This window comes from Protopterus annectens, chromosome 10.part0 (assembly GCF_019279795.1).
Source record: "Protopterus annectens isolate FY-2018-M chromosome 10.part0, PAN1.0, whole genome shotgun sequence".
NCBI lineage: Eukaryota > Metazoa > Chordata > Ceratodontiformes > Protopteridae > Protopterus > Protopterus annectens.
The window spans coordinates 2666284-2693775 of NC_056744.1; the positions used below are offsets into that span (position 1 = coordinate 2666284).

General features: G+C 42.0%; 1 protein-coding gene across 1 annotated transcript in view; it reads right to left on the bottom strand.

Moving 5' to 3' along the window:
• The window catches only part of SPAG9 (sperm associated antigen 9), a 2484778-nt gene that overhangs the window by 1896597 nt on the left and 560689 nt on the right, over positions 1-27492 (bottom strand). The window contains exon 4 of the mRNA XM_044084932.1: positions 19991-20085. Within this exon, the coding sequence (XP_043940867.1) occupies positions 19991-20085 (95 nt within the window). The remainder of the gene's footprint in view (positions 1-19990; positions 20086-27492) is intronic.

The following is a 27492-nucleotide window of genomic DNA, read 5'->3' on the forward strand; positions in this document are numbered from 1 at the left end:
CATTGATAGTGTACCCAAGGGAGGTTAGAAGGTTCTTTACAAATGTCAGGTGCTGCAACATCATTTCCTGACTGCCTGAATCAGGCAGTCCAAGTACAGGTAAATTTGAATTTTTCTCTGTCTGCAGTAGGCAATGGCTGGAGCCAGACATTTTGTGAATACTCTGGGAGCAGTGCATAAGCCAAAGGGAGGCACAGAGAACTGATGATGCATAGATTCTGCCCTGAAGAGTAGGCATTCCTTCATGAGTCCCTTGACAGGGATGTGCAGACAGGCTTCTTTTAGGTCTAGGGTGGCTAACCAGGCATCTTTGCCCAGAATAGGAAGAAGCTGCTGAAGGGTGAGCATTTTGAATTTTGGTACCACTAGGAAGGTGTTTAGAATGGAAAGATCAAGGATTGGCCGCCAAGTGCCCTCTTTTCTGGGTACCAGGAAAAGTTTGGAATAGAACCCTTGACCAATCTGTTCTGCAGGAACAGGTTGAATTGCCCTTATGTTGAGCAGGGACTGAACTTGGTTTTGTGCCTCTGCCCACTGGTGTGGAGGAAGGCCTGGGAACCCTTTTGGGGTTGGCAGTGAGTGAAAGTAAAATTTGTACTCCTGGGATACAATGTTGAGGACCCATCGGTCTTTGGTGATGGAAGTTCATTTTTTTGCATGATGGGCAAGTTTTCCTACTAGAGGCACGAGCAGTTGGGTAGAGGTGGGGAGTGGAGTTGAGAAGTCATTGTGAATTCTTTCCGTAAGGGGGCAGCTTAGCACTTCCTGTTTTTGAAGCGGAGGCACTCCATTGTTTAGATATCTGCATACCCGGAGACTGTAGTCTGGGGGGTCTGTTTCTACTTGGTCTAGTTTAAGATGACTTGAGGGGGCTGGAAAGTGTGCCTACTGTATCTAGGAGGCTGAACTTGCACAAAATCTTTGACTGTCTGCATGGATTTAGCTTTTTCTTCCATCTTTTTAAGAACCTCTTCTGCTTTGGTGCCAAACAGATTGTCCTTGTTCAAAGGAGCGTCTAGCAATTTTGATTTGACATGGTCTGGCAAGGTCTGCTCCTTAAGCCAAGCATGCCTTCTCAGTACAGACCCAGTGACTTCTGCCCTGCATGATGCTTCTAGGGCGTCAAAGCCACATTGCAAAGTATGCTTGCTGACTCGGCTTGCAGAATGCAAAAGCTCTTGTAATTCTTTATTTTCTGCACAGTCTGCAAAGGTAGCTAATTTTTTGCTTAATAAGTTCGATAATATGTTGTTGGTAATTCAGCATGTGAAACTGGCAATTCAAAGCCCTAATGGCGAGAGTTGCAGAGATGTATACATTCTTACCCAATATGTCTAAAGCTCTGGAATCCCTGTCCGAAGGGGTGGGATTCTTAGCTGTAGTTGCTTTGATACCTTTAGGCCCCTGGGAGATGACCTCTGGGTCAGCAGTATGATTTTTGAAAAATAATTTGAGTGTCAAGGACTGTGTAGTACCCGTCTGGTTTCCTAGGAGCAGGGGGTAAAGTATCAGGAGTTAAACTGGATTCCATAAAGACATCATCCACAACATCCAGGACTGGGGGTATTGCTAAAGGCTTATGTTGTGGCAAATCTAGAAATTCTCTGAGTCTTTTTGGACTGAGGTTAGTCTTGGCATTCCCAGTGGAAATGCTATCAAAGTATGTAAGGTTTCACCAAAAGAAAAATCCTCTGGAGGAGAAGGAGAGAGAATGGATTGCTCTGCATCTGAATCCTCATAAGCAGATAAAAGCATGTCCTCATAATCAGATACCTCAGACTCGTCGGACTCTTGGTCTGTTAAAGCTGCTGGGAACAGGTCTCTTTTCCTCTTAGCAGGGGAAGGTTAGCTTGCCCTAATCAGCATACGGTTTTCTGCCATTTTAGGCATGAGATGTTGTGGCAAGGAAGCAGGTGCTTGAGTTTGGGTTGTCGGTTTTTTAGACGTAGCTCGTGCTCTTGGCCTTACAAACTCGGTAGCTTTAGAACTGAAGACGCGAAAGAAGTCCTCGGTTTATGTCGAATATCGGTAGTGCGAAGAACTTCCTCAGAAGCTAGTGCCTGCTCAGCGGATCCGGACCCATTCAAGGTAGAGACATCCATAAGTTCCGCAGTCGAAGAAGTCTCGCGGCATACTGGACTCCAAACAGGTCTTGGTAGAGGCCTGCGAATCCACTGAAGCAGGAGTCAAGGGCTGCGAATGCGCCTCACTGAGTACCAGCGAACTGGTGACTAGCTTAACGAAAGCGTCATCGGCAGTTTTGGACCTGTGCGGTCTGCCTATGTCTTTATACTTACGTTTTTTCGGAAGATCGGTAGTTGGATGGCTTACCGAAGCAATTTCGGAATATGGAGATCGAGCACAAACGTATTTAGCAACAATAAGGGCCCAATGACGAATAGATCGGGCACTGAATAAGGCACAAAACCAACAGCGAGGTACGCCGTGGTCTGGGGCTAAACAGGTGATGCAGTAAGAATGGAAATCTTTGTGTGGTATTTGCTTTCCACAGGCGAGATAATTGTTAACTTTTTCTGACATCGGTTACAGCAAGAAAAAAGGATCCCCAACAGGGTACTTTGCTTTAGAAGACATCAAGATGATTAAATTCTGAAATGAAAACTCAGGTAGCGGTAGACCGGCACTCATGCGAACAGCTTCTGCTTCGGGCTCCTTGGCAAGAAAGACTAATGTAATGGTATCAGCTGCTTGTTTTTATATCCCTGACGACCTGACGTCAGTTCTGGAGCGACAGCAACCAACGGAGAAGTACTAAGTCTCTGGTATTCGGGCCAACTGAGGGCTACCTGCAGGCAGATAACCCAAGTGTGATGACTGCAGCAGTGAAACACGAAGAACATCTAATGTTACATGAGTGGAGTAAAGCCACCAACCAAATTTGGTGCTCCATGGGTAGTTCCTGCATGGACCACTGAGTGAAAAGTAGCAACTGTAGTATTCTCATGTGCAGACGTGCTAATGGAATCAGAGTTATCGCAGCTGCCATGGTACCCAATACTTTCAGGATTGTTCTTGCTTGTACTTTTCTCTTGGAAAGAAGGCTTAGGACTTTATGTAGTAGGACTTTATGAATCCTTTCAGAGGGAAGTTTTGCCATCATATTTGTTGTATCTAGATCTGCTTCTATAAAAACGACACTGAGATGGCAACAAGGCAGATTTTTTCTACTTTTATTGCGATTCCTAGGTGAGAGCAAAGATATAAAGTGGTGTCTCTTACTTTGGAGAGTAGATATTCTGTGGTGGCAGTTAGGAGCCAGTTGTCTAGGTACTGAAATACTCTGAATCCTAGGCGTCTCAAGTGAGCCGCTACTATTGCCATACACTTGGGTAAACACTCAGGGCTGTAGTGAGGCCAAAGGGCAGAGCTCGGAACTGGTAGTGACTGGCTCCCAGCAGAAAAAGCAAATGACTCCTGGATCACCTGTCCATTTTTATTTGGTAGTATGCATCCTGGAGGTCTATAGAGCACATCCAGTTGTCTCGTCCCAGAAAAGGGAGTAGTGACTGCAGTGTTACTGTCCAGAACTTTGACTTTCTCACTGATTTGTTTAACTTGCTGAGATCCAGGATGGGTCTCCAGTTCCCCGTTTTCTTTGGAACTAAAAAGAACCTTGAGTAAGATCCGGATCCTATTTGGTCTGTGGGGACTGCTTGGATGACTCTTTTGGCTAGCAACTTTTGTATTTCTAGAGTTGCCTTGTCTTTCTGACTGGGTGGAATATCAGGGATGTTTTTTGTGGTTGTGAAGGGGAAGGAAAAGGGTATGGAGTTAACCTCCAAAAAAGATACTTTGTACTCGCTTCTCTTCTGTTATTGTTAACCAGGCTTTTGGGTACAAAGATAAGCGGCCCCCGACTGCCTCCAGAGATGGACAGGCAGGCCTCCTTTAAGGAGCGCAAAAGGGCTTACCAAGGAAGGATTCCCTGTTGCCCTGGTTTTGCTGACCCCCTCTGCCGCGTGGTTGGCGTCTTCCATTAGCACTTCCCCCTATGCCCCTGGGGGAAGAATCACCACGTGTGTCCTGAAAAGCTCTCTTGGATTTTCAAAACCACATTTTCCCTCCTTTCTGACCCTTTGGGTAAGGTCTGGTAGGTAGGGAAAAACAGATTCCAATGGCAGACTGTCTTTCCTTCTTGTTCACACCTGATTAGTGTCTTTGACTTTTGGTCTGAACAAAGACGAGCCATCAAAAGAGGCGTTCACAAAAGTTTTAAAGGGTTTCGCAAAGTCACACAAGCGCAACCAGGAACATCTCTTTTTGCGTAATTCCTGAACCCGCTGCTGTGCTCGCTCCATCCAATGCATAAGAAATAAGCCTCATGGAGGAGCTGACCACTGAGGTTAAGGTGGAGAGGTGAGAGGAAGCCTTGTCTGGTACCCCTTCAGCTACTGAACCTTGGAGGGCATCTCCTAGCTCTTTCAGGAGACTCTCTGAAACCTAGTAAAGTGAGTCCGATAATTCAGCGATCTGAGCACAAGTAGCTGAAGAGAAGATGCGCTTTCTATATCTGTTCATCGTACAAGACTCTATTCGGCAAATGGACACAAGAGGACGCTCTTGGTAAGAAATCCCTTGTCTGAAGGTGCAGATGAATTTGTTTGGCCTCCGAGGAACAGGTTCCACAGAGTCTAGAGACTCCCATGCCTTTTGACTAATTGCATCAGCACATCAAAGGGTGAAGAAACCCAAGTGGTGGAAGGGTGAGACCCAAAAGCCTTCAGGTATACAGACTCCTCCTCAGAAGGGCTGATGGGCTTCCAGCCACCTCTCTGTTTTAGTATTTCCGGGATGTCTGAAAAGGAGACATCCTCAGAGAGCGACTGTGGGGACCCTTCTAAATCATCAAGGTCTGTATCATAAGTGATGGACTCCTCTGGGGGGTCTAGATGCTTCCTCTTACATAGTCTCTTTCGAGGGACTTCAGAAGGGCATTCTGGAGAAGTTTCGTAAGAAAGGGGGTCGCTCAATGGGGTATTCTGAGGCCTTGGGTCTCTGCATCTCAATGGATGCAGTGCTACTGAGGCAGACACCAGTGCCTTTGGGGGAAGAATGTCCCAGCGAAAGAGTGGACCCGTCTGTGGAGACAGCACTCATTACCTCGAAAGCCCACCCACCCCTGATCCAAGGAAACTTCCAGCTCCGAAGAACCAGAGGCAATCCCCAGAACCAAGGGGGTTGGCTCACAAGCTGAGATAGGGGCTGAGCTCACCCAAGCCAATGCCCTGAGAGGCAAGTTCGGATCCAACTGTCCAATCCAACTCCCCTCCCCGGATCCAACTGGAGAGCTTCAGCTCCTAGACTCCTTGAGTTCAGATGGAACAAAGGACACTGAAGCAATGGTAGTAGTCGAAGATCCTGTGATTGGTCTCTGTTCCGGCGGTTCCACTACAATCAGTCCTGGACATTCTGGCTCCGAGGTCGGATCGGAAGAGGAATAGACGGTGAAATGGTAGGTCTGGTCGTTTCCAAAGCTCTCTGGTTTGGATCCAACAAGAGTATGGCGAGTGCCGGTGTCCCCAATAGCCTCTGGACCACATGATCCACATCATTGGGCAGGCTCCTGGAAGATAGAGTGTAGGGAGCAGTAGATCTGAAAGACTGCAATAAGGGAGAGTTGGAGATACCATTTCCAATTCTAGGGACCGGCTCCATACATGAAATCCCAACGGCTCCTTTTTGTAACTTTTGATGGCTCCGACTGAGCCTCTGAGGAAGAGGACCTTTTCCCCAACTTTGTCTGATTTTGAAGAGGGGAATGGCCAGACTTTGAAGGATGCTGACCTTCTTCGATAACTTCAGGGAAAAGGGGTCTTCAATAAGCCTCTCAGAATCAGTTTACTCTTTCTCTCCAGTAGTACCCTATGACTAAAGGAGTGACATATGGCACAAGACTCTTGAAGGTATACCTCTCCAAGACCATACACAAACTATGTCCATCAGTAATGGACATTTTTTGGCTGCACTTAACACATTTCTTAAACCCAGAGGGTTTAATATCCTTAGACTGCTTGGAAGACATTGTAGTAATCAGCAAAAACAGGAAAGCTAATAAACTACAAAAAAATATGTACATATATACATATATATATATATATATATATATATATACATATATATATATATATATATATATATATAAAATACTACAAACTTCTTTTTTATTTTTTTTTTTTATTTTTTTTTAAGGAACAAGAATCACGCCAAAAACTACTAACTGAAAAAAGCCCTCTAATTTAAACTAGATAGCCTGGTAGTTTAAAGAGGAAACCAAGGAGGGAAAAACCTCAAGGTCAAAACAGCTCTCTAACTTTAACGAGCCTGCCTATACAATAAAAAAAAAAAAACTTGACAATTAACCAAAATATGTAAATAAAAAAATTCCACTTAGCCAGAGCCAGAAGGAAGCACCTGATCTTGTTTAGTGGCAAACGAGACCTGGGGAGCTCTCATACTGCATCATGGGATAGGGTTTTCAGCCACGAGCTAGTGGAAAACCTTGAGCTTTGTACAAGGCCGAGTCGTAACAGAGGACTGGTTTCAAACCCAACCCACTAAGAATGAAGGCAAGATAGGACAACATCACATCAAGGGTTATTCTGAGTGTAACCCTGTCTGAATGGGATGTCCAAATATGGATTTTGAAAGGACAATGCATGGATCTAGGAGACTCTTCTTATTAAGACAAGGTTTACCAAAGACAATTTTCAAGTCAGGAATTTTAAATCAACAAAATTTGCCAGTTTAAATGAAGGCTAGTTTCGCAAGAACAAAATAGAAATCCCAACAAGGAAACCAGTTTAGCTAAGGGAGGCTTAGAGTAAAAATCTTCCTTTCAAAAAGGTCTTGCACATAGGTTCATAGGTTTATACTAGGCTATCTGCCCTAAGGCATTTATAAGCCTAGCCCAAAGTTTTGTGGCTTACGCCACCCCTTATATGAAAAAAATACTGTGCCCATTAGTTTGTTGTGCCTCTGTCCAGCAGTGACACAGAGATGATTCCCGGGGTAAACCCATCTGTAATGCAAGGGATGAGAATGGAAACCCAGAATGAAAGGATGAAATAGTCATAAATGCACTTTGATCACAGCAGTCCTGGTCCCTTCCTGAAAAATATAAGCCAAAAAGGTTAAGAACTTTAGAAAAAGAAGCCGACATAGAATCAATGCCTCCGTCTGTGGACAAAAAGGAAAACATTTTTCACTTGCCTCTATGCATCTTCTGAGCAGATTATATTTGAGGCAGAAATCAGATTGACCACCTCTATGGGAATGGATAGACCCCTATGGAATGAATGTCTGGGTGAGGCAACCCAGGTAGCTGAAAGACCTGATTGGGGTGCTGCAGTCTTCTCGCTGGACAATGTCACAACAAAGAACCATTACCTGGTAGGGCGAGAATGGAGACATGAAAATTACCTTTGCTTTGCATGCCTTGGCTTTCTGGACAAATCTGGTTGAGAAGAAAGGGTGGAAAAACATAAAGGAGACCTGGAGACTAATCAAGGATGAATGCATCTCTTGGGGCTTGCCCCTCAAAAGGAATGATTTTGAACAAGTCTCAGCATTTGGTATGGAATGGTAAAATGACAATATGGTAATAAGGTTTTTGTCTCGCCTCTGAAAAAAGTTTTGAGCATTTTTTCTGTTGAAAGACCATTCCTGGGTCAACAGTATCTGTCTACTCAATTTGTCCACTTTCATGTCTGGTGACCTGGTAAGTGCATTGCTGCAAGAAAATGGTCCGACTTGAAAGCTCATTCCCATACCCTCAAGGATTTGCTGCACAGGGTATAAGACTTTGTTCCTCCTAGATTACACACCATACCACTGCCTTACAGAGTGTATGGTAATTCCCTCCAGGTTGCTGGCCCTAAAATGCCTGCAGCACTGTGAAGACTGCCACCATCTCCAGCATGCTGATGTGAATTTTGGCACCTCTGAGCCCATGTGCCCTGGGATATCCTGTTTTGGTAATGCACCCTCAAATAGAACAGATGAATTGGTGATTACAGTAGTGGTTGGGAACAGTGGAATAAAGGAAGTCTTGTCAACAATAACCGATATCTTAAGCATGCCCGGGACAGTTTGATCTTCTATATCACATGTTCAAGGCTTTGATCCCAATGTACTCCATTGTCCACTGAAGAACTCTCACATTTACTCTCGTGAGAAGGGCAGCCTGAAGAGCTGCAGCAATGATCCCCAGTATTCTCAGGACTGCAAAAACTGAGGGTGTCTGTGTGTGAGTGTGTGTAGAACTTTGAGCATCCTGGATTATTGCAACAATCCCTTCTGGAGGCAGTTTTGCCCTCTAATCTACAGCGTCTTAAATAGCAGCTAATAAACAGAATTTACGGACAGTTGGGATTTTGTGAGGTTGACCATGATCTCCAAGGATGGACACATCCAAAGTACAGTCTTGCTATAACCAACAATTCTATAGTCAGGGTAGCTATGAGCCAGTCATTTAGACAGGGAAATATTTTTTTTATCTCTAATAGTCACATGTGAGCTGCGAATGAATCCATGCATTTGGTAAAACACCCAGGGATTGTTGGCGAGACAAAATGGTAGGGTTCTGAATTGATAATGACTGACACCCAACCTACAGCACAGAAAATTCCTCAATACGTTTGCTATCTTTATATGTAGACATGCATCTTGGAAGTCTAGATAGCACATCCAGGCTTCTGCCTGTAGAGACAACAGGATGGATTGCACAGTAAATATCTGGAACTACTCCATCAAATAATGATTTATTCAACAAGTTTAGAACTGGTCTGAGGTCCTGTGTTTTTAATTATGAGCACTAAGAAGAACCTGGAGTAGAATCCTGACAGGTTTTGCTCTGGTGGGACCACCTGGATGGTCCTTTTTTGGAGGAGAGTTTGGACTTCCTTTACAGCTGCCCTCTTCTGATGAGGTGCCACTGTGACAGGATGAGAGGGCAATCTCTTGGGCATCTTTAAAATGGGAAGGTAACAGCCTCTGAATATGACATTCTTTATTCACCTGTCTGTCATGATAGACAACTATACATTGAGGTAGAGGGAAAGTTGTCCCCAGACTTTCTCCAGTGTGAGAATCAACAAAACTGTTCAGGACTCGCACTATCAGGATCTCTGAAAGGGATTTTTCTAAAGCCCTGATGGTTTATATCACCTCCACCTCTGGGGCAGCAACTTGAATGGAAAACGTCTTCTCTACCACAGGAACCCCTGTCTTACTGCTGTCCACCTTAGAACTTGTTAGTCATTTACAAAATCACAATTTTTTGACACCCTTCCGATTCACCTGAAAGGCTCGATAGGATATTGAAAACTTAACTCTGACAGATGAGGGTTTCTTTCCATCTTGCTCACAATGCAGCAGTCTTTCTCCCATCTTCTTCCCAAACAAGGAGAAGCCGTTAAAAGGAGCACTGATGGACGCCATTGTAAAGTGATCCACAAAATTAGTTTGACACAGTCAGGTCCATCTCACTCTGTCTAGATCTGAACCCACTACTCAGACTGTACCAACTGTCACATTATGAATCATATGCATGGAGAGCAAGAATACAGAAGAAATGGTCACCATCTGGGTTTCTAGTTGAGCCCTCAGATAAATTGCAGGAAGCTGTTTCAGCCTGTCTGCAGCTTTCTCCATCAGTTCCATCTGAAACCTAGTCATATGTGCCATATAGCTCAAAGCTTTAAATCAAGAATGCCCCTGATGCATAGATGTACTTCCCCCTAGCCTATCCACTACTTAGATTCATTATTACATAGATAGAGAATCTTTACATCCTCTGGGACTTCCTTCTTGGAGACAGAGAAGATAGCAATGGATGCCAAAAGTGGGCCCTTACTCCAGTGCTGTCTACCTTGGGGTTCAGCAGTACTACCAGTCTTCTAGTGAATTGGTTCATTAACTTCAGGCTCCTCCCATGCTTATTTGCATACCATATCTACCAACCTGTCTGGGGTGGAACAAGATCACCTCTGCCACATCATTTCCAATTTATCACCAAAGATGGCATCCTCTGAAGGGAATTTAGGAGAAACATCTCCCTGTGTCAAAATCTGCCTCCAGGACAGACTGAGGATTCTAGGTGTTTTTTGTTTTTTTTTTTTTTTTTGGGGGGGGGGGGGGTCATCCAAACTCTCCTTGAAAGAAGGAAGCCCAGATATCAGTAGCATACACCTAAGTAGTCCTCTGTCACTATACAACCATGATGGGGTATGGCCAAAAAAAACTGCCTCAATGGCCTCCTGTGGAGGAATCGATATATCCTTGGTCTACACAGGCAAAAAGCCAATAAGTTGTCTCCCCTGCACTGAAATGTTGACAGAGACCTCCAGGTCCCAAACACACTGCACCAAATGCTTGAGCACCAGTGCAACCAAAACAGCACCAAAAAAACACAATATGATCACTCCTGCGCTTAAGTCATCTCCAAAAATGTCAGCACCGAAGGATCAAATGTCGAAACGGTCAGTGCAGAGTCCTTGAAACCATTAGGGTCAAGGCAGGCACCAAACAGTAAACATCAAATCCTTCAGCCCTAGAGGCGTTCAACTCCAACACCACTGTCAGCACAGAAACATCCATCAACATCAAAGTCCTCAGTGCGGAGTAACGAGTATTCTCCCGCACCAAAGGAGTAGAAACATTAAATAGAGTTGATTCCCATACCACTGGAGCCATAATGGGAGCCAGGAAAGAAAAGCCATAAAGAATGTTGCAAGGTTTTACTTGAGCTACCCTAGGTAATGAGACCGAGATAACACCATAATGAAGCTGGGTCTTCAAAAAAGTTGATGATATCTGCTCTCAATCACTAGAGAAGGGCTCAAAGGATCTGCAAGACCTAAGGGAAGAAACAAAGGCTGGACAAGAGGAAAAGAAGCTAGGCAATCCCTTCTCCAAAGAAAAACTGCCAGCTCTACATCAAGGAATGGAATCTGCTGCTGCAGAAAGCTTCTGTTGAGGGGTAACAGGAAGATCTAACAAGACTGGCCACTAAGGAGGGACCTGGTTTAATACAGGAAGTGGTCCAAGCAGCTTTGGCTGGGGACAATTTCTCCAATACTGTAACTACAGCCACATCAGTCATCTAATTAGTGCTTCCGTTAACACTTCTCCGGTTAAGAAACTTTACCCAATGACCTATTGGAGTCTTCTGCAATGGACTATGCATCAACGCTTACTTTGTGTACAAAAGGCCTTTCAGTACTGTTCAAGAGAGTCCTACAGCTGAATTTTTTTTTTTTTACAAATCATGCAGTTGCTTTGCAAATCTCGGATGCCCAAACACATCACAGAGATCTCATGTGGGTCTTGTGCAGGAATTGTGTCTCCACATTTTATTTTCTTTATCTATGGTTAAGTCAAAGAGTACAACTTCATCACCAATGATGACAGCTACTTGTCAAATTGAAACAACTTTTAATCCAAGCCTAAATACCCAAAACAGAGAAAGAAGTAAAGAGAAACCTTTTTTTTTTTTTTTAACAAGGGATGGACAGAGAATAAGAGGGGAAAAGTCAAGAATCAATATGCAAGATATATTCCATTTGTTAATTTTCACAATCCATGAAAGGGTAGACAAGAAATAGAACAGAGAAAAAAATCATTAACTATACCCTCTAAAGCTGGAGCTCACTTTTGTGTCAAACCTACAATTGTGGCAACAAAATCTGGAGCATCTCCTCAGGACAGAGATTATAGGACAAAAGGAGAGCTCAAGCTTGTGAAGAGATCTACTGCCAAGAAAAAAAGATGTCAAGTTAAACAGACTATGTTACAGTGTCCAGAGTATCAGATCAAATATGTGGTTTTAAACTGTTACACTGCTTCATTAAGTGATTGTTTTTTTTAATGAACAGTTGGACTGAGGTTTATAATAACTTCCACTTTGAACCAGGAAATATTTCGTACTTGTTTGTGTATGTTACTTGCTTGTCCACATGCAAATGTTGGAAGGTGGTCACTTAAAAGTGCCAGGTAAGCAACCTGAGGTGTTTACATAGTTTGATGGTTAACATCCAATCCAGCATAGATTGCCTATTGCTACTTTTGTTAGTCCTACTTGGGGTGTTAATATGTTGGGTATAATTATACAGTTGGTGAGTTTTATTAGAGAAACAACCTGTGATGTTGGTTATACACTCAGATAAGTGTCTGAAAGTGAGTTCAGATGTGAAAAAAAGTGTCAAGAAAGAAAGAGCTTCACTATTAAAGAACAGGGAGAAATGCTGCTAAAGAACTGTGCAAGTAAGAAAAATTAAAGTATGAGAGAATACAGCTCTAAGTAATAAGGCAAACGTATTTGCACCGGGGAAGTTTAAGGAAAGCATAACTTGAGAGTGATAGTTTTGAATCCATGTCTGTTAAACTGCAGCTACAGGGTAATCAGAGGGGGTATATGCAGGGGTTTAATTAACTAGAGAGGATTTAGTCTTTGCCTAATAAATACTTTTCACTTGCACAGCAAGGAAAAACTACTACATTGTTGTGTCTTTCGGCTTTTCCCGGCTACGGGTCGCCACAGCGGAACTCCGGTCCGCTAATGATTGGTAGTTGATTTTTACGTGCCGAATTACCAGCCCTGACGCACAACCGTCAACGAAGGTACACCCATTAAGGCATGTCTCCACGCAAAAGATGCTCTAGCTGAGAATCGAACCGGACAGCGTCTTACTGTGAGGCGACAACGCTACCGCAGCACCACCACCTACATTATGTACTGAAAATAAAATATTTTCTATGTCCCCTAGCAGTTAACAATCTTAGTGAAATCGTTTTGTTTTACGAAAGCATTCCACATACACAATTCCTGCTATTTTAATCTGTGTTGTTTAAATTTGCACTGAAATTAAAATATGTGCACTACTTAATTAAGAATGTATACTTGTTATTCTGGCAGCACAATCAGCTTGCTAGAAGCTGTTGTGGCCAAAGTACATTATCTGCTTACATACTGCAACAGCTAGACAGGGAGGGAATTTCTGCTATGGTTGATTACAAGAAAAGGAAAAACAGAGCAGAGTTACACTATCTGTATAGGAGTTAGAATGCTATCAAAACAAAACAAAACAAAAGGAACAACAAGAAAAAGGTAATTATAGATACACCGAGTTTTTTGCTTTACACACCATGTGGAAGATCCACCAAAACACTTTAGGCCTTTGGTAACTTGATGCCAGGAAGGTTAACTAAGGAAACTGGCTAGTTCAGCCCAGCTGATTTCACTTACAATGTGTGGTTACATCTGAACACTGTTACGGATACCATTACCTTTCAAATAATGGAATAATGGACATAGGTTGTTGTATATAGGTTATAAAGTGTACTGCTTAACTAGTCAACACTGCTTCAATTGCCCTTACCATGCATAAAGTGTACAACACAATAAAATGCAGTACCTTACATAAACCACTGAAGTCTCAGACTGCTACAATGCACACCAAAAGAATCCGCCAGTTATTACCTAGTAAGGCATTAATAATCAATCTCAGGAGTGAAGCTCTATACGTCTTGTACAAGGAATGCATTTGAACACTATTACTGAGCTGTCACGTCTTCTCTCATGCAATCCATCCATCTCTTTGCTGGGTGTTAGTTTGACTTCTGCCCTGATGCCCTCATTTCTTCATCTGCCTCACAGTGTGCATACTACCACCTGTCTCAGGCACTTCATCCCCATCACCTCTAGCTTCCTTAATTGCTCAGCCTTAACTGCCCAGGTTTCTGTACCATAGAGTAGTACTGGTCATACCACTGTGTTTTTACACAACACTTTTCAGTTTCTTTGGCGTTCCTCTATCGTACAGCACCCCTAATGTACTGTGCTAGCTGGTTTCAGCCCCACTGATTATATAGCTTTGACCTCCTCCTCTAGAGCTCCCTTCCCTTCAATCTCCGTTCCCAGATATCTGAAGCAGTTAACCTGTTCCACTATTTCCTCTATCTCAATTGTTAGCTTCTTCCCATTTCCTCCCTTTGTTGCCATGACAATGATCTTGTCTGTAGTCAGTTTCATCACATGTGCCTTCAGTTTTATATTCCATTCCCCTATCATTTGCTTAAGTTCTTGTTCAGATTCCACTTGTAATGCCACAGCACCTGTAAATATCAGCTTTGCTGATCAATTTGGTAGTGCAATCCACCACCAATATGAGCATCAGTGGGTTCAAAGTTGAACCCTGATGCATACATACCCCCACTGGGAACCCCACTATGCGTCTGAACACTTTTTGTTGTTTTTTCATTGATTCCTTGTTCAGGGCTTAAATTAATTCCATCAGGGTTTCCTGGACTTCGCACCATGACATGACTGCCAAAATCAGCTTTCTTGGAACCTCATCATATGCTTTACAAAAGTCTAGGACTGCCTAGTTGGACTCTTTCCTCATATGTAGTTTCTTAACTATTCATCTCACTGCAAATACTGGGTTGGTTGTACTGCATCCTGATCTGAATCCCAACTGTTCATTATCCACCTTACTCTATATTAATCTGTATATTTGTTCATCACCCTTCTCTAGCACGTTTGTACAATGTGATGGAAGTTAGATACCTGTATACTGTCGACAGTTGTGAATGTCTCCTTTGTTCTTGCACACTGGTGCTAGAATGCTTATTTTTCAGTGATCTAGGACACACTACTCTCCACACTGTTGAAAAGTGCCTTTAGGAGACATTTCTCCTCGAATTCACCTGACATTTTGATGACATCTGCCATGATCTCATCTGAGCCTGCTGCTTTCCTTGACTTTGATTTCCTTAGAGCTTTGCACACAGGCAAAAGTGGACCCAAAGATAATCCGGGTCTAGAAATGGACTAGAAATACCAAATGGCTTATAGTGCCTTGCAAAGTACTGATGACCACGCCACAGCTACAAATCCAGAGCAGCATAACAGATAAAGGCAGTAAAAGAAGCAACAGTCCTAGCTGAGTGAGTTTTAATGTACTTTATCATGTCCAATACCCCTGCTAAGTATTTTTCATTTACCTATATTGTCACTTTATATTATTAAATGTACTTAATCGTGTGCCAGCATCATTGCTGATAATGAACTTTTTTTATATATATATTTATATATATATATATATATATATATATATATATATATATATATATATATATATATATATATATATATATATATATATTTATATATATATATATATATATATATATATATATAGCTTACATTACACACATCATGACTGAAATGGGTCAGCACTTAACCGGTTAAGAAATTAAAAATAGGGAAAAAAAGAATCCAAGGAACAACGGCTAAGGGCTTTCCATGTTTAAAAAGGCAAAACTCAACACAACTGGCTTACCATTTGGAAAGGGCAAATTAAATGATCATTTATTTTTTTACCTATTTATTTTTATTAAGATTAGTTTGCTGGTCCAGGGATCCTTTTCAGCCATAGCCCATATAAACTTAAGTGATATAAACAGTTCATCAACTTTGTGATATAAACATCCATAAGATGATATTCCCTTCTGTTAGGGTACTGGGGAAAGAAGAGAAGACTTGACAAGCTAGTTTTAATTAGTGCAGCTCTATATTTGCAGAAGACTATGTGCAGATATTTAACAGACAAAGCCTAGAATTAAGAAATCCTTATGGTAGAAGTAAAGGCCATCATGTAGATAATAACCTAGCCTTCCACCAATATATGTCCAAGGTAGTAAGAAAATTCTTCTATGTTGCTCAACTTATAAGCAAGGGCATGGCATCTAGGGGTCCAGATAGGTCATCATACCACTGTACTCAGCACTCATCAGGCCCAACAGAGTATAATGCCCCCCTTCAGTATGTACCTGACCAGACACATGCAGCAACTAGAATGTCCACAAAGGTTCCTTACAAAACGAATACAGGGAGTAAAGAGAATGTTCAATGCTGATCACCTCCAAGTCCTGTCGCTTTACTTGGTATCATATAGACTTATGAGAGGTGATCTTTGCCTGGCAGACAAGGTATCCTTGGACCCTGTTCTGATGATTTCATTACACATCTGGAAAATAAATATTAGAACTACTAGATTAAAAGACCTACATTTTGCTTGCAAAATAAATAAGACAAATTGGAGAGAGACATGTTTCTCAGAGAATTCCCATTCTCTGGAACGGTTGATTCCCCATTCATGTGAAGAGCTTCTACCTATCCCTATTTACATACAACTTGGACCAATGGATGGGTAATCTCTGATGGACAGAGGCAGTCAATAAATCATCCCCTATAAATCAAGTGTAAATCAATTTTGTAGGTCACATTTGGGTTGTACGGCTAGGCTTTTAAGGACCCTAGTGGTTAGTACCCTGATATACACATATAAATTTATAAATGGTTTCCCAGGTAAGTTCCCCCTGAAGCACATGGCACACCAGCCCCAAGACAAGGTGGGATTCCTAAAAAGCATTTGCTCCCTGTCTTATAAGCAAACCAGATCCCTACGAGCTCACTTGTGCTCCAGCTGAAGAGTTCCATCCCTCCAAGTGATGCAGGATTAGGTAAGTAAAGGAAAAGGCTAGTCATATGGCTAGGACTAAACTAACAGTCACCAAGGGACAATGCAAGGTTTGCAACTGCTGCACCTCTGAGAACATGCATATAAACTATGAGCGTGAAAATCCATGGATTTTTGTAGTATGAACACTGTTGTCACTGACACTGTCACCTTCCAGCACATACGACTAAATGTAGTTGGTTGATGCGGCCTCTCTCCCTGCAAGATGACTGAATTAGCCCCTCAAACCCATCATCTTCTGCACATACCATCCAGTGCACATGCCACTTATTGAGCACTGGTCATCACAGGAAGTTCAAGGATACAGAGTTTTGTGATAACTATGGTTTGCTGGCTCCCAACCTAAACTACATCTCCCCTCTCAAGGGTCACTAGGCCAGTCAAAAGTGAGGTCATCAATATCAGAGTCAAAGATTTTTTTAGACAGAGAGCAACATCCAGTATCCCCCCCCTACTGAAATCAAGTACAAACCAGTTATTTTCACCCTCTGTCAGCAGTCACTCTTTTTCCCCCTAGGTGGGACACCAGTCAATCCTAGAAACCCATGACCCAGCCAACCACCACTGATTTTTTTTTTTAACGTGACATGTCCAGACAGTCTGAAAAAAGCAAACCTCAGAACATACATTGCAGTTTACCTACAAAGCAGTTTTTGCAGAGGGACAAGTCCCTCTACAAACCCACACCTCTACTACTTGTACCTTTAAGATGACTAACCTCAAAGAGAAGGGAATGCTCCAAAATAATTTGGGAGTTAATATGCATCTCCTGAAAACTGCAGTTTGACTCTTGCTGTTCCAAGGATTGTACTTATGGTACTCAAATATTCAGCAGGAACCAATTTTCTAATATCTTTGCAGACTTTCTGTACATTCTGTGCCTTTCTTTCAACAGCTAAAGCAAAAGCATGAGGCTATCGCATTGGCTTCTTTACAAATTAATACGGGATGCATGATAATATTCCAAGTTTTTCTTATACAAGTACAGTGGATATAACAAGTGTACACACCCCAGTTAAAATGCCAGGTTTTTGTGATATAAAAAAATGAGACCACAATAAATTATTTCAAAACCTTCCCCACCTTTAATGTGACCTATAAACTGTACAGTTCAATTGAAAAACAAACAAATCTGTTAGGGGGAAAAATATTAAAAAAAATTTTAAAAAAGTACAATATGTTGGTTGCAGAAGTGTGCACAACCTTAAACTAATACTTTGTTGAAGCAGCTTTTGATTTAATTACATCATTCAGTCTTCTTGGGTAGGAGTCTACCAGCATGGCACATCTTGACTTGGCAATATTTGCCCACTCTTACTTGCAAAAGCGCTCCAAATCTGTCAGATTGCGAGGGCATCTCTTGTGTACAAGCCCTCTTCAGGTCACCCCACAGATTTTCTATTGGATTTAGGTCTGGGCTCTGATGTGGGCATTCCAAAACTTGAATTTTCTTCTGGTGAAGCCATTCTTTTGTTGATTTGGATGTATGCTTGGGGTCATTTGTTGAAAGATGAAATTCCTCTTCATCTTCAGCTTTCTAGCAGATGCCTGAAGGTTTTGGGCCAAAAGTGACTGGTACATGGAACTGTTCAAAATTCCCTCCACCTTGACTAAAGACCCAGTTCCAGCTAAAGAAAAGCAACCCCAAAGCAGGATACTGCCACCACCATGCTTCACCGTGGGGATGGTGTTCTTTTGATGATGTGAAGTGTTGTATATGTGCCAAACGTACCTTTTGGAATTGTGGCCAAAAAGTTCAACCTTAGTCTCATCAAACCATAACACATTTTCCCCACATGCTTTTGGGAGACTTGTATATTCTAGCAGATGCCTGAAGGTTTTGGGCCAAAAGTGACTGGTACATGGAACTGTTCAAAATTCCCTCCATCTTGACTAAAGACCCAGTTCCAGCTAAAGAAAAGCAACCCCAAAGCAGGATACTGCCACCACCATGCTTCACCGTGGGGATGGTGTTCTTTTGATGATGTGAAGTGTTGTATATGTGCCAAACGTACCTTTTGGAATTGTGGCCAAAAAGTTCAACCTTAGTCTCATCAAACCACAACACATTTTCCCCACATGCTTTTGGGAGACTTGTATTGTTTTGCAAATTTTAGCCGGGCCTGGATCTTTTTCTGTGTAAGAAAAGGCTTCCGTCTTGCAGCCCTACTCCATAGCCCAGACATATGGAGAATATGGGATACTGTTGTCATGTAGTACACAACCAGTACTTGCCAGAAATTCCTGCAGCTCCTTCAGTGTTGCTGTAGGTCTCTTGGCAGCCTCCCTAACCAGTTTTAGTCTATTCTTTTCATCAATTTTGGCGGGACGTCCACTTCTTTGCAACGTCACTGCTGTCTCATTTTCTCCACTTTTTGATGACTGTCTTCACTGTGTTCCATGGTATATCCAATGCTGCGGAAATTTTATTGTACCCTTCTTCCGACTAAAGCCTTTCCACAAAGAGATCCCTTTGATGCTTTGTAAGCTTTCTGCGAACCATGGCTTTTGCTGTAGCAGGCAACTGAGTAAATGTCAGGAAAATCTGACTAGGACAGCTGAACTTTATTTGGGATTAAACAGTCTCTCTTTAATTGATGGCAGGTGTGTACCCAAGAAGATTGAATGTCGTAATTAAAGCAAAAGGTGCTTCAACAAAGTATTAGTTTAAGGGTGTGCACACTCATGCAACCGGCTTATTGTACATTTTTTATTTTTTTATATTTTTCCCCCAACAGATTTTTTTTCAATTGAATTGTACAGGTTATAGGTCACATTAAACGTGGGAAAGGTTTTGAACTGTGGTCACATTTTTTTGTATCACAAAAACCTGGCATTTTAACAGGGGTGTGTACACTCTTTATATCCACTGTACATGTAACAAATGCCAAACCTTCTCTTACCACCTTTAAATGGGGCAAGGGAAAAAACATTACTGTCACAGTACAAGGCTAAGCAAATCCAGATTTAACTACATAAATATGCACATCACTACTCACTTAGCATTACAATCATGTCTCTGTATTCAGATGGGCAGTCCATAGCTAAACAAAGTCTTCTGGGTCCTTGGACAACTGCATGTCACTATAAAATTCTACATGTTACAACCTCATTCCCTGCAGAATTCCAAGGCAGTGGTGCAGATAAAATTTCAAATTACACTGCTTCCAAAGGGGATAAACCTGCACGCTAATCTGCATATTCAAAGGGAGAACAGAAACTAAAGGAGATCAGCATTAAACAAAGTAGTCTCTCAACACATTGTGTTACACATCAGAATTACAGTGAAATTCTTTAAGATCCCTCTATCAAACATAATTCAGCAGCTTACTGTGAAATCAGAATTTTGTTTGCACAAGACAAATTTCAGACACAAACAGCTGTATCTTCCCTACGTGTGGAATTTTACCTAAAAAGAACATACTTACCTAATTCTGTTGTGTGCAGCAGATTCTAGCAGGTCAGTCCCCATTATCTGCTGAAGTTTGGTACGTTCCAAATGTTCCATGTAATTGTGAATCATCTAAATTGAAGATTAAAAATAAAATTTGAATTATTCTAATGAATGCAGTCTTCTTGTTATAAATGGACTTTTTTAAATGAATATATTAAAATTTAAACATCTACTATACTGAATTATCTTTAATGCACTGTTGACAACATTTTACAATAATCTTTAAACAATGTTTATGTTGCATTTTAGATACCCTTCATGGTAAAAGCAAGTGAATTTTTGTATCTTATTGCCCATTATGGCTTACCAAACTGACAAATCATTAGAACACAGCATACAATGAAGTATAGAAAACTTTTTTTTTTTTTAATTCTAAGGCACAACAGTGAACCACAAACTGCACTGATCTGCTGCAAACAACTTTACAGATTCACACACCTTACACCTGCTAAAAATTGCAACTGTAGAAAATGTTGACTGGTGGTGTCAAAGCAATAAAGTTCATGAAGGCGTATGTGGGAATGGGTGGTCCAGAGTTGATTGACATCTCAGCTATGAAGTTTTAAATGTTTTTAGAGTTTTAAGAGTAAATATATATATATATATATATATATATTCACACACATACATATATATAGATATATATATATATATATATATATATACACACATACACACACACACACACACACATACATATATGCATGTACTTTAGAACACAAAAAATATACCTCCAAATAAAAGCAAATACAACAAAAAGGCTTTTGAGCATAGTAACAGAAAGAAGAGGTATAAAAAGAGAAAAATAGGGGCTGGCGGGTGGGTAACCAGGACTGCAACAGTGAATACACTTGAACATCTACATTTATGGTAAGTATACACAACTGTACTATGTTCTTCGCGTTTCACTGTTGCAGTCATTACATTTGGGTAGAATCCCAAACCTATGGTTGGGAGGATGGAATTATATAGTATTAGGAGCAGCTATAAGGCACTGTAGGACAGCAGTGGCAAAGCCTGCTCTGGATTTAGAGAAGAGAGGTAAATGGTAATGCTTGGTGAACATATGAACTGAGCTCCAGGTAGCAGCTTCTAGAATGTCTCTAGTAGGAACCCCTCTGAGAAAGGCTGCAGAAGTAGATTCAGCCCTGGTGGAATGGGATCCAATCCCCTTGGGAACAGGTTTACCATGATGCATGCAGCAGAAACGAATACAATGGATTATGCATTTTGAAATTGTCTGCTTTGAGATCGCCTTTCCCTCTGCCCCTGCAGCAAATGCCACCAGTAGTTGCTCAGATTTTTTTTTTAGAGATTTTGTCCTGTTCAAGTAGAATCTTAGTTGTCTGTGTACATCCAATGAATGTAGAATCCGCTTCCCCCTTGTTCTGTGGATTTGTGTACACACTTAGTGTCTGCCTAAAGACTGCTGTATGTATTTACACCTCTATCTTGCAAACTTTTGTGTGGTGTTTGTATGTGGTCTAGGATAGGGCCCTGCCTCGTGTCTGCCAGCGGCTTACCAGCATCCAACGCTCTAGTTTACCCCAGTAACCGTCTCTCCCTTGCCGTTTTTTCCCTTCCATAACTGAAACTGCTCTTGTACTTCTCTAAATCGGCCTCTAGGTGGCAGTTTTCTCCTGTCCAATTCTGTACCAACGGTTAGCTCTTTCAGACTGAAATACTACTATTTTCTTTTAGGTATATATTTCCCCTTGCAGTTTGTTCTGCCCTCTAGACTTGTAACTCAGAGTATCCCCTTACTCTCTCCCCATACTTCACTAACTCACCCTTCCAAACTTACACTACTTAGTCTCTCTCATATCTTGACTGATTGATTCCACTCCTGCTCTTTTCTTTCAATGTTTCTACCTGCTCCGTTAAGCCCTCAAGGGCTCACTCCGCTCCCCTACCCTACCCCCAATTCCCACCCACCCCCAGTGGTCCTAACCTTATACTTCTATGACCACACCCCTCTTTTCTAACACCCAATTACAACTTGAAACCAATTACTCTTACCCAAACACACCCACCCAGCAATAGCTTACTCCACCCTCATATTTACACTGTAAGCCTCATACTCACTCCACTACATTCTTAGTTCTTACCCTACCTAGTATTAGTTCCTTATCTCTTACTTTCCATTTGTATCTACACTCTTTACCACTTCCACTAACCTAACTTATCACAGCATTTCACTTCCTACTCTCCAATCTCTACTATACTCTACCTCCTAAACTAACCTTTACCACTTCACATAGAATCCCAACATCTGCTCTCAAATACTCTCTTTTCCTCCACAGTGTCACCTGCTCTATACTCCTTCCCACTTCAGGCACTGTGACATAACCTCACACCAAGTCTCTCTACTTTTATATTTTGCCTATTTATATTCTAGCTCTAAATCCAATATCTCTACTCACATTGAATCATGATAACTATATCCAGACACACTCTACAAATGACTATACTTTTAACTTCAATTGCAGTAGTCCTTACTACCACTTATCTAATCACCTTATTTGAAACAAAAACCTATACCTGCAAAACTACTCACAAAAACAAACACTTACCCTTAACAACTCACTACCCCAAGCCCACATCAATATCACCTCCACCTCCAATTACCTACAAGCCAAATATCACAGACCTACTCCCATAAAACTGAATCACCTTGCAGTAAAAACAATAAAAATCCCACCCATCCTTAATCACAGCCACATACTTGCTCTCAAATATTCCTCCTTACAAGCTGGTGACATCCACTCTAACCCGGGCCCACCTAAACCTAACTCTGTCTGCTACACATTCTCCACCCAACTCCCCTGATACCCTATTTAATTTTCCTAACTCCTTAAAAATTGGACATCTTAACATTCGAAGCATAAACAATAAAACAACTCATCTCCACGCCCTTCTCAGTACTTACTCATTTGATATTTTCTGCCTCACAGAAACATGGTTAAAACCTACAACCACTGACAATGAAATAACCCCACCAGGATATAACATACTAAGAAATGACAGATTAAAACGTAAAGGAGGTGGAGTGGACTTACTCTTTAAAAACGATCTTCTTATCTCCCCTATACCCCATAACCCAACCCAAGATAACTCAGCTGAAATTTTGATCTCTAAATTTCAAATCAACTCCAACAAAGTTATATATATATTCTGCATCTACCTATCCCCTGGCCATAACATTACTAATATAGAAGATACCCTGTCCTGGATTTCCTCAACCTACCCACAAGAAACTATTATTCTAGGAGACGTCAACACTGACTGGTATAGTATCAACAATGATAATCCCTCTTCTTATATCAACCTACATAACTTTAAACAAACTATTACCACCACTACTAGAATCAACAAACCTAACAAAGAGACCATCCTAGACTGGATTCTAGTCAATAAACAAAGACAAAACTATCAAGTAGGAACCCTGCCAGATGATATCAGCGACCATTTGCCCACGTATATCATCAGGCATAAAAACGACAAACAAACCTCCCAGGTTTATTACTGCCAGAACCAAAAAAAATTTTAATCCTGATTTATTTCAAATGGAACTAAATGCCTGCGACTGGAACCCCCTAAAAATCCTCCCACTAGACAAAGCTGTCAGCTACTTTAACCACAAATTCTTAACAATACTAGATACCCACGCACCCAAAAGATCTATCAGGATAAAGTTCAAATCTGCTCCCTGGCTCTCAAAAGACACAAAACAAAAACTACTAATAAGAAACAAATCCTGGGCTAAAAGGAGAGCAACTAGAGATGTCTCAGAACACCTGAACTTTAGACAAAGTACAGTTTTGTACCTACCATAAATGTAGATGTCCGAACTGGATAGCATCTGCAGTCATAACAAATGGGTTGTCCTGTCGTCAGGCAGCCCTTCGGTCGGCCGGATTCCAAAGTCCGGGTCCGGCTTCGGCTGATGTCGCACTTCATCCGACGTCATCTCTGCTGGTCTTCGGGTATAAAGGCATCAGCCGACGCCATTTTCCTCAGTGTTTCTTGCCCCAGATGCCAATTGCCCTCTAGGAAAGCTAAATTTTGGATAAATGCCAATGTTTCCAAAATAGTAGAAGGCAAACACAAAAAATAAACATGTATGTACATATATACAAACAAATACACCATAAGAGACTCCCCCCCCCAGCTAGCTATTAGGAGGGTAAATACCCTAGGAGTACCGCAGAGGGGAAGGAGGGAGGGTAATCCTGACTGCAGATGCTATCCAGTTCGGACATCTACATTTATGGTAGGTACAAACTGTACTATGTCCTTCATGGATGCATCTGCAGTCATAACAAATGGGTAGAATACCATAGCCAAACTAGGGGAGGAGGAATAATAATTATGGTGTAGTCAGGATCCCTTGCAGAACAGCAGTGGCAAACCCTGCTCGGGATCTAGAATATAGAGGTAAATTATAATGCTTGGCAAATGTATGCACGGAGGTCCAAGTAGCCGCCTCAATAATGTCCTTGGTTGCCACTCCTCTTAAGAAAGCTGTTGTAGTGGCTGTAGCCCTTGTAGAATGAGGTCTTATGTTCTGTGGAATTGGTTTTCCATGGTAGGAGTAACAGAATCTTATGCAATTTCCTATCCATTTGGAGATTGTCTGTTTGGAGATTGCTTTTCCTTCCCTTCCTGTTGCATAGGCTACAAAAAGCTGGTCAGTTTTTCTGTTACCTTTGGTTCTGTCCAGGTAGTAGCGTAACTGTCTATGTACATCCAAGGTATGCATTATTCTTTCACCTCTGTTTTGTGGATTGGGAAAGAAGGTAGGTAGGTGGATTGCCTGGTTTAAAGACACTCTGGATACCACCTTAGGCATAAATGTAGGATTAGTTCTCATGGACACCCTATCTTGATAGAAGATTAGGAAGGGTTGCACTGCCATTAAGGCCTGTAGTTCCGAAACCCTCCTTGCTGAAGTAATAGCCAGTAGGAAAGCAGTTTTCCATGACAGGTGTTGTAGATCTGCTGTTGCTGCTGGTTCGAACGGAGGGAGTGTCAACTTTTCTAGTACAAAATTCAAGTCCCATGCTGGTAATGGTGGTTTCCTAGGAGGTTTTACATTCTTGATTCCTCTGAGGAACTGCCTGAGTAGAGGATGTGAAAAGACAGGAGGATCAAAGCTGTATTCAGCTGAAATAGCTGATGCATGTATCTTGATGGAGGAACAGGACAGGCCTGTATGTAGAAGCTCTGCCAAGTACTCCAGAATGTTAGCAATATCTATGTTCGACACATCTTTTCCTCTTTCAGTACTCCAAATGACGAACCTTTTCCATTTTCCTGCATAGTTCCTTCTTGTTGAAGGTCTGCGGGCTTCAAGGATAATGTCTTTAACCCTTTGTGAGAGGTCTGGGTTAGTTACTGCTATGTGATGTTCCAGGCAGTCAGTTGCAAGGTTTTTAGGTTTGGATGTATGATGTTGTAGTTGTTCTGAGTTAACATCAGAGGCATCAGGGGTATTGACCACATTTTCTCCCGAGACATGCTCCTCAGCAATGGGTACCAGTGTTGTCTTGGCCAGTTTGGAACTATCAGAATTATCCTTGGACGTTCCTCTTTGATTTTCAGTAGTACCTTGTGCATCAAGGGAAGAGGTGGAAATGCATATGCTGTCAGGCCTTTCCAGCTGAAGGATAGAGAGTCCACCTTCCATGCAAGTGGGTGGAATGTCCTTGTGCAGAATTTTTTGAGCTGGTGATTTTGTGGGGAAGCGAATAGATCTATTTGTGGCATTCCTCATTTCTTTGTGATGGCCTTGAAGATGTCCGGGTGTAGCATCCATTCGTGAGCATCCGAGGTGGTTCTGCTTAAAATGTCTGCTAGGGTGTTCTCTTTTCCCGTACAAATATTGCCTGTAACTGGATGTTGTAGCTGAGAGCCAGATTCCAAAGGTCCAAAGTCATTCTGCATAGGGGTAAGAATGAGTGCCTCCCTGTTTGTTGATGTACCACATGACTGTGGTGTTGTCTGTCCTTATCATCAAATGGCCTTCTTTGAGGAATGGTCTGAATTTTAGGATTGCCAGTTTTACTGCCAGCATTTCTTTTTGGTTTATGTGCAGGTGCAGTTGGTCCTGAGTCCACAGTCCTTGTCGCATTTGTCCAGCATGTGTGCCCCCCATCCTAGGTCTGAGGCATCCGTTGTGATGGTTTGGTTTGCTGGAAAGTTGTGGAAGGGTAAGCCTGGGTTTGACTGGCATGCCCGAGCCCACCACAGGAACTCCTGTTTTAAGCATGGGATTAGTGGTATTTCTGTTTCTAAGCTGTGCCTGTGTTGAGACCATAAATTCTTTAGGTACCACTGTAACTTTCTCATATGCAGTCTGGCATGTGGGACCAAGATTATGCATGATGCCATGAAGCCCAAGGCCTGCAGAACTTTTCTTGCTGTTAGCTTGTTCTGCTTTGCTAATGCCAAGAAGTAAAGAAGGAGTTCTTTTTGTTTTTCTGCAGTTAGGAATGCCATCTGTTTTACTGTGTCCAATTCCACGCCCAAGAAAGTTCTTGTCTGGGATGGTATCAGCCTTGACTTTTGTAAATTGACTGTGTATCCCAGGGCTTGTAGCAAGTAAATGACCCTTTGTAAATCTGTTGTCAGCTTGCTTTTGTTGTCCGCTTGTAACAGGCAGTCGTCCAGGTATGGATAAATTTGGATTCCCTGTACTCTGCAGTGAGCGATTACTGATGCCAGGCATTTTGTGAATACTCTGGGCGCAGTAGATAAGCCAAAGGGCAATGCTGAGAATTGATAATGCTCTGATCCTGCAAGAAATCTAAGGTATCTTCTGCAATTTGGTCGAATGGGGACGTGCAGGTATGCCTCCTTGAGATCTAGAGTTACCAGCCAACACTCCTTGCCCAGCATGGGAAGAAGTTGCTGTAGGGTCAGCATTTTGAATTTTGGGACAGTGATGTATGTGTTTAAGATGGACAGGTCGAGAATAGGTCTCCAGTTTTTCTCTTTTCTTGGTACTAGGAAGAGTCTGGAGTAGAATCCTTTGCCCTGTTCTGTTATTGGCACCCTTTCCACGGCTCTCATCTTTATTAATTCCGCTATCTGGTGCAGGGCTTCTATTTTTTGATTTGGGGGCAGGTTTGGCATTCCTCTTTTTACTGGTAAAGTGTGGAAGTGGAACCGGTAGCCTTGGTCTATGGTTTGCAAAATCCACTTGTCTTTTGTAATATAGTGCCAATTTTTCGAGAATAAGGCTAACTTTCCGCCTAGTGGTGCAGCTATTTGCTTCCTGGTAGGCGGAGTCAGAGCCAAGTCACTGTGATTGTCCTGTTGCAGTGGCAGTGGTTGTGTCTGTGCCTCGGTTATTGCCTTGCCACTGTCGTCCTCTGTAGGCACCTCCTCTGGATTGATTTCTGCCCCTAGAGCCTCTGTTCCTGCCCCTTTGTGATCTTGTGGAGTCAGGAAAGGACCAATTTTTGGCAGGCC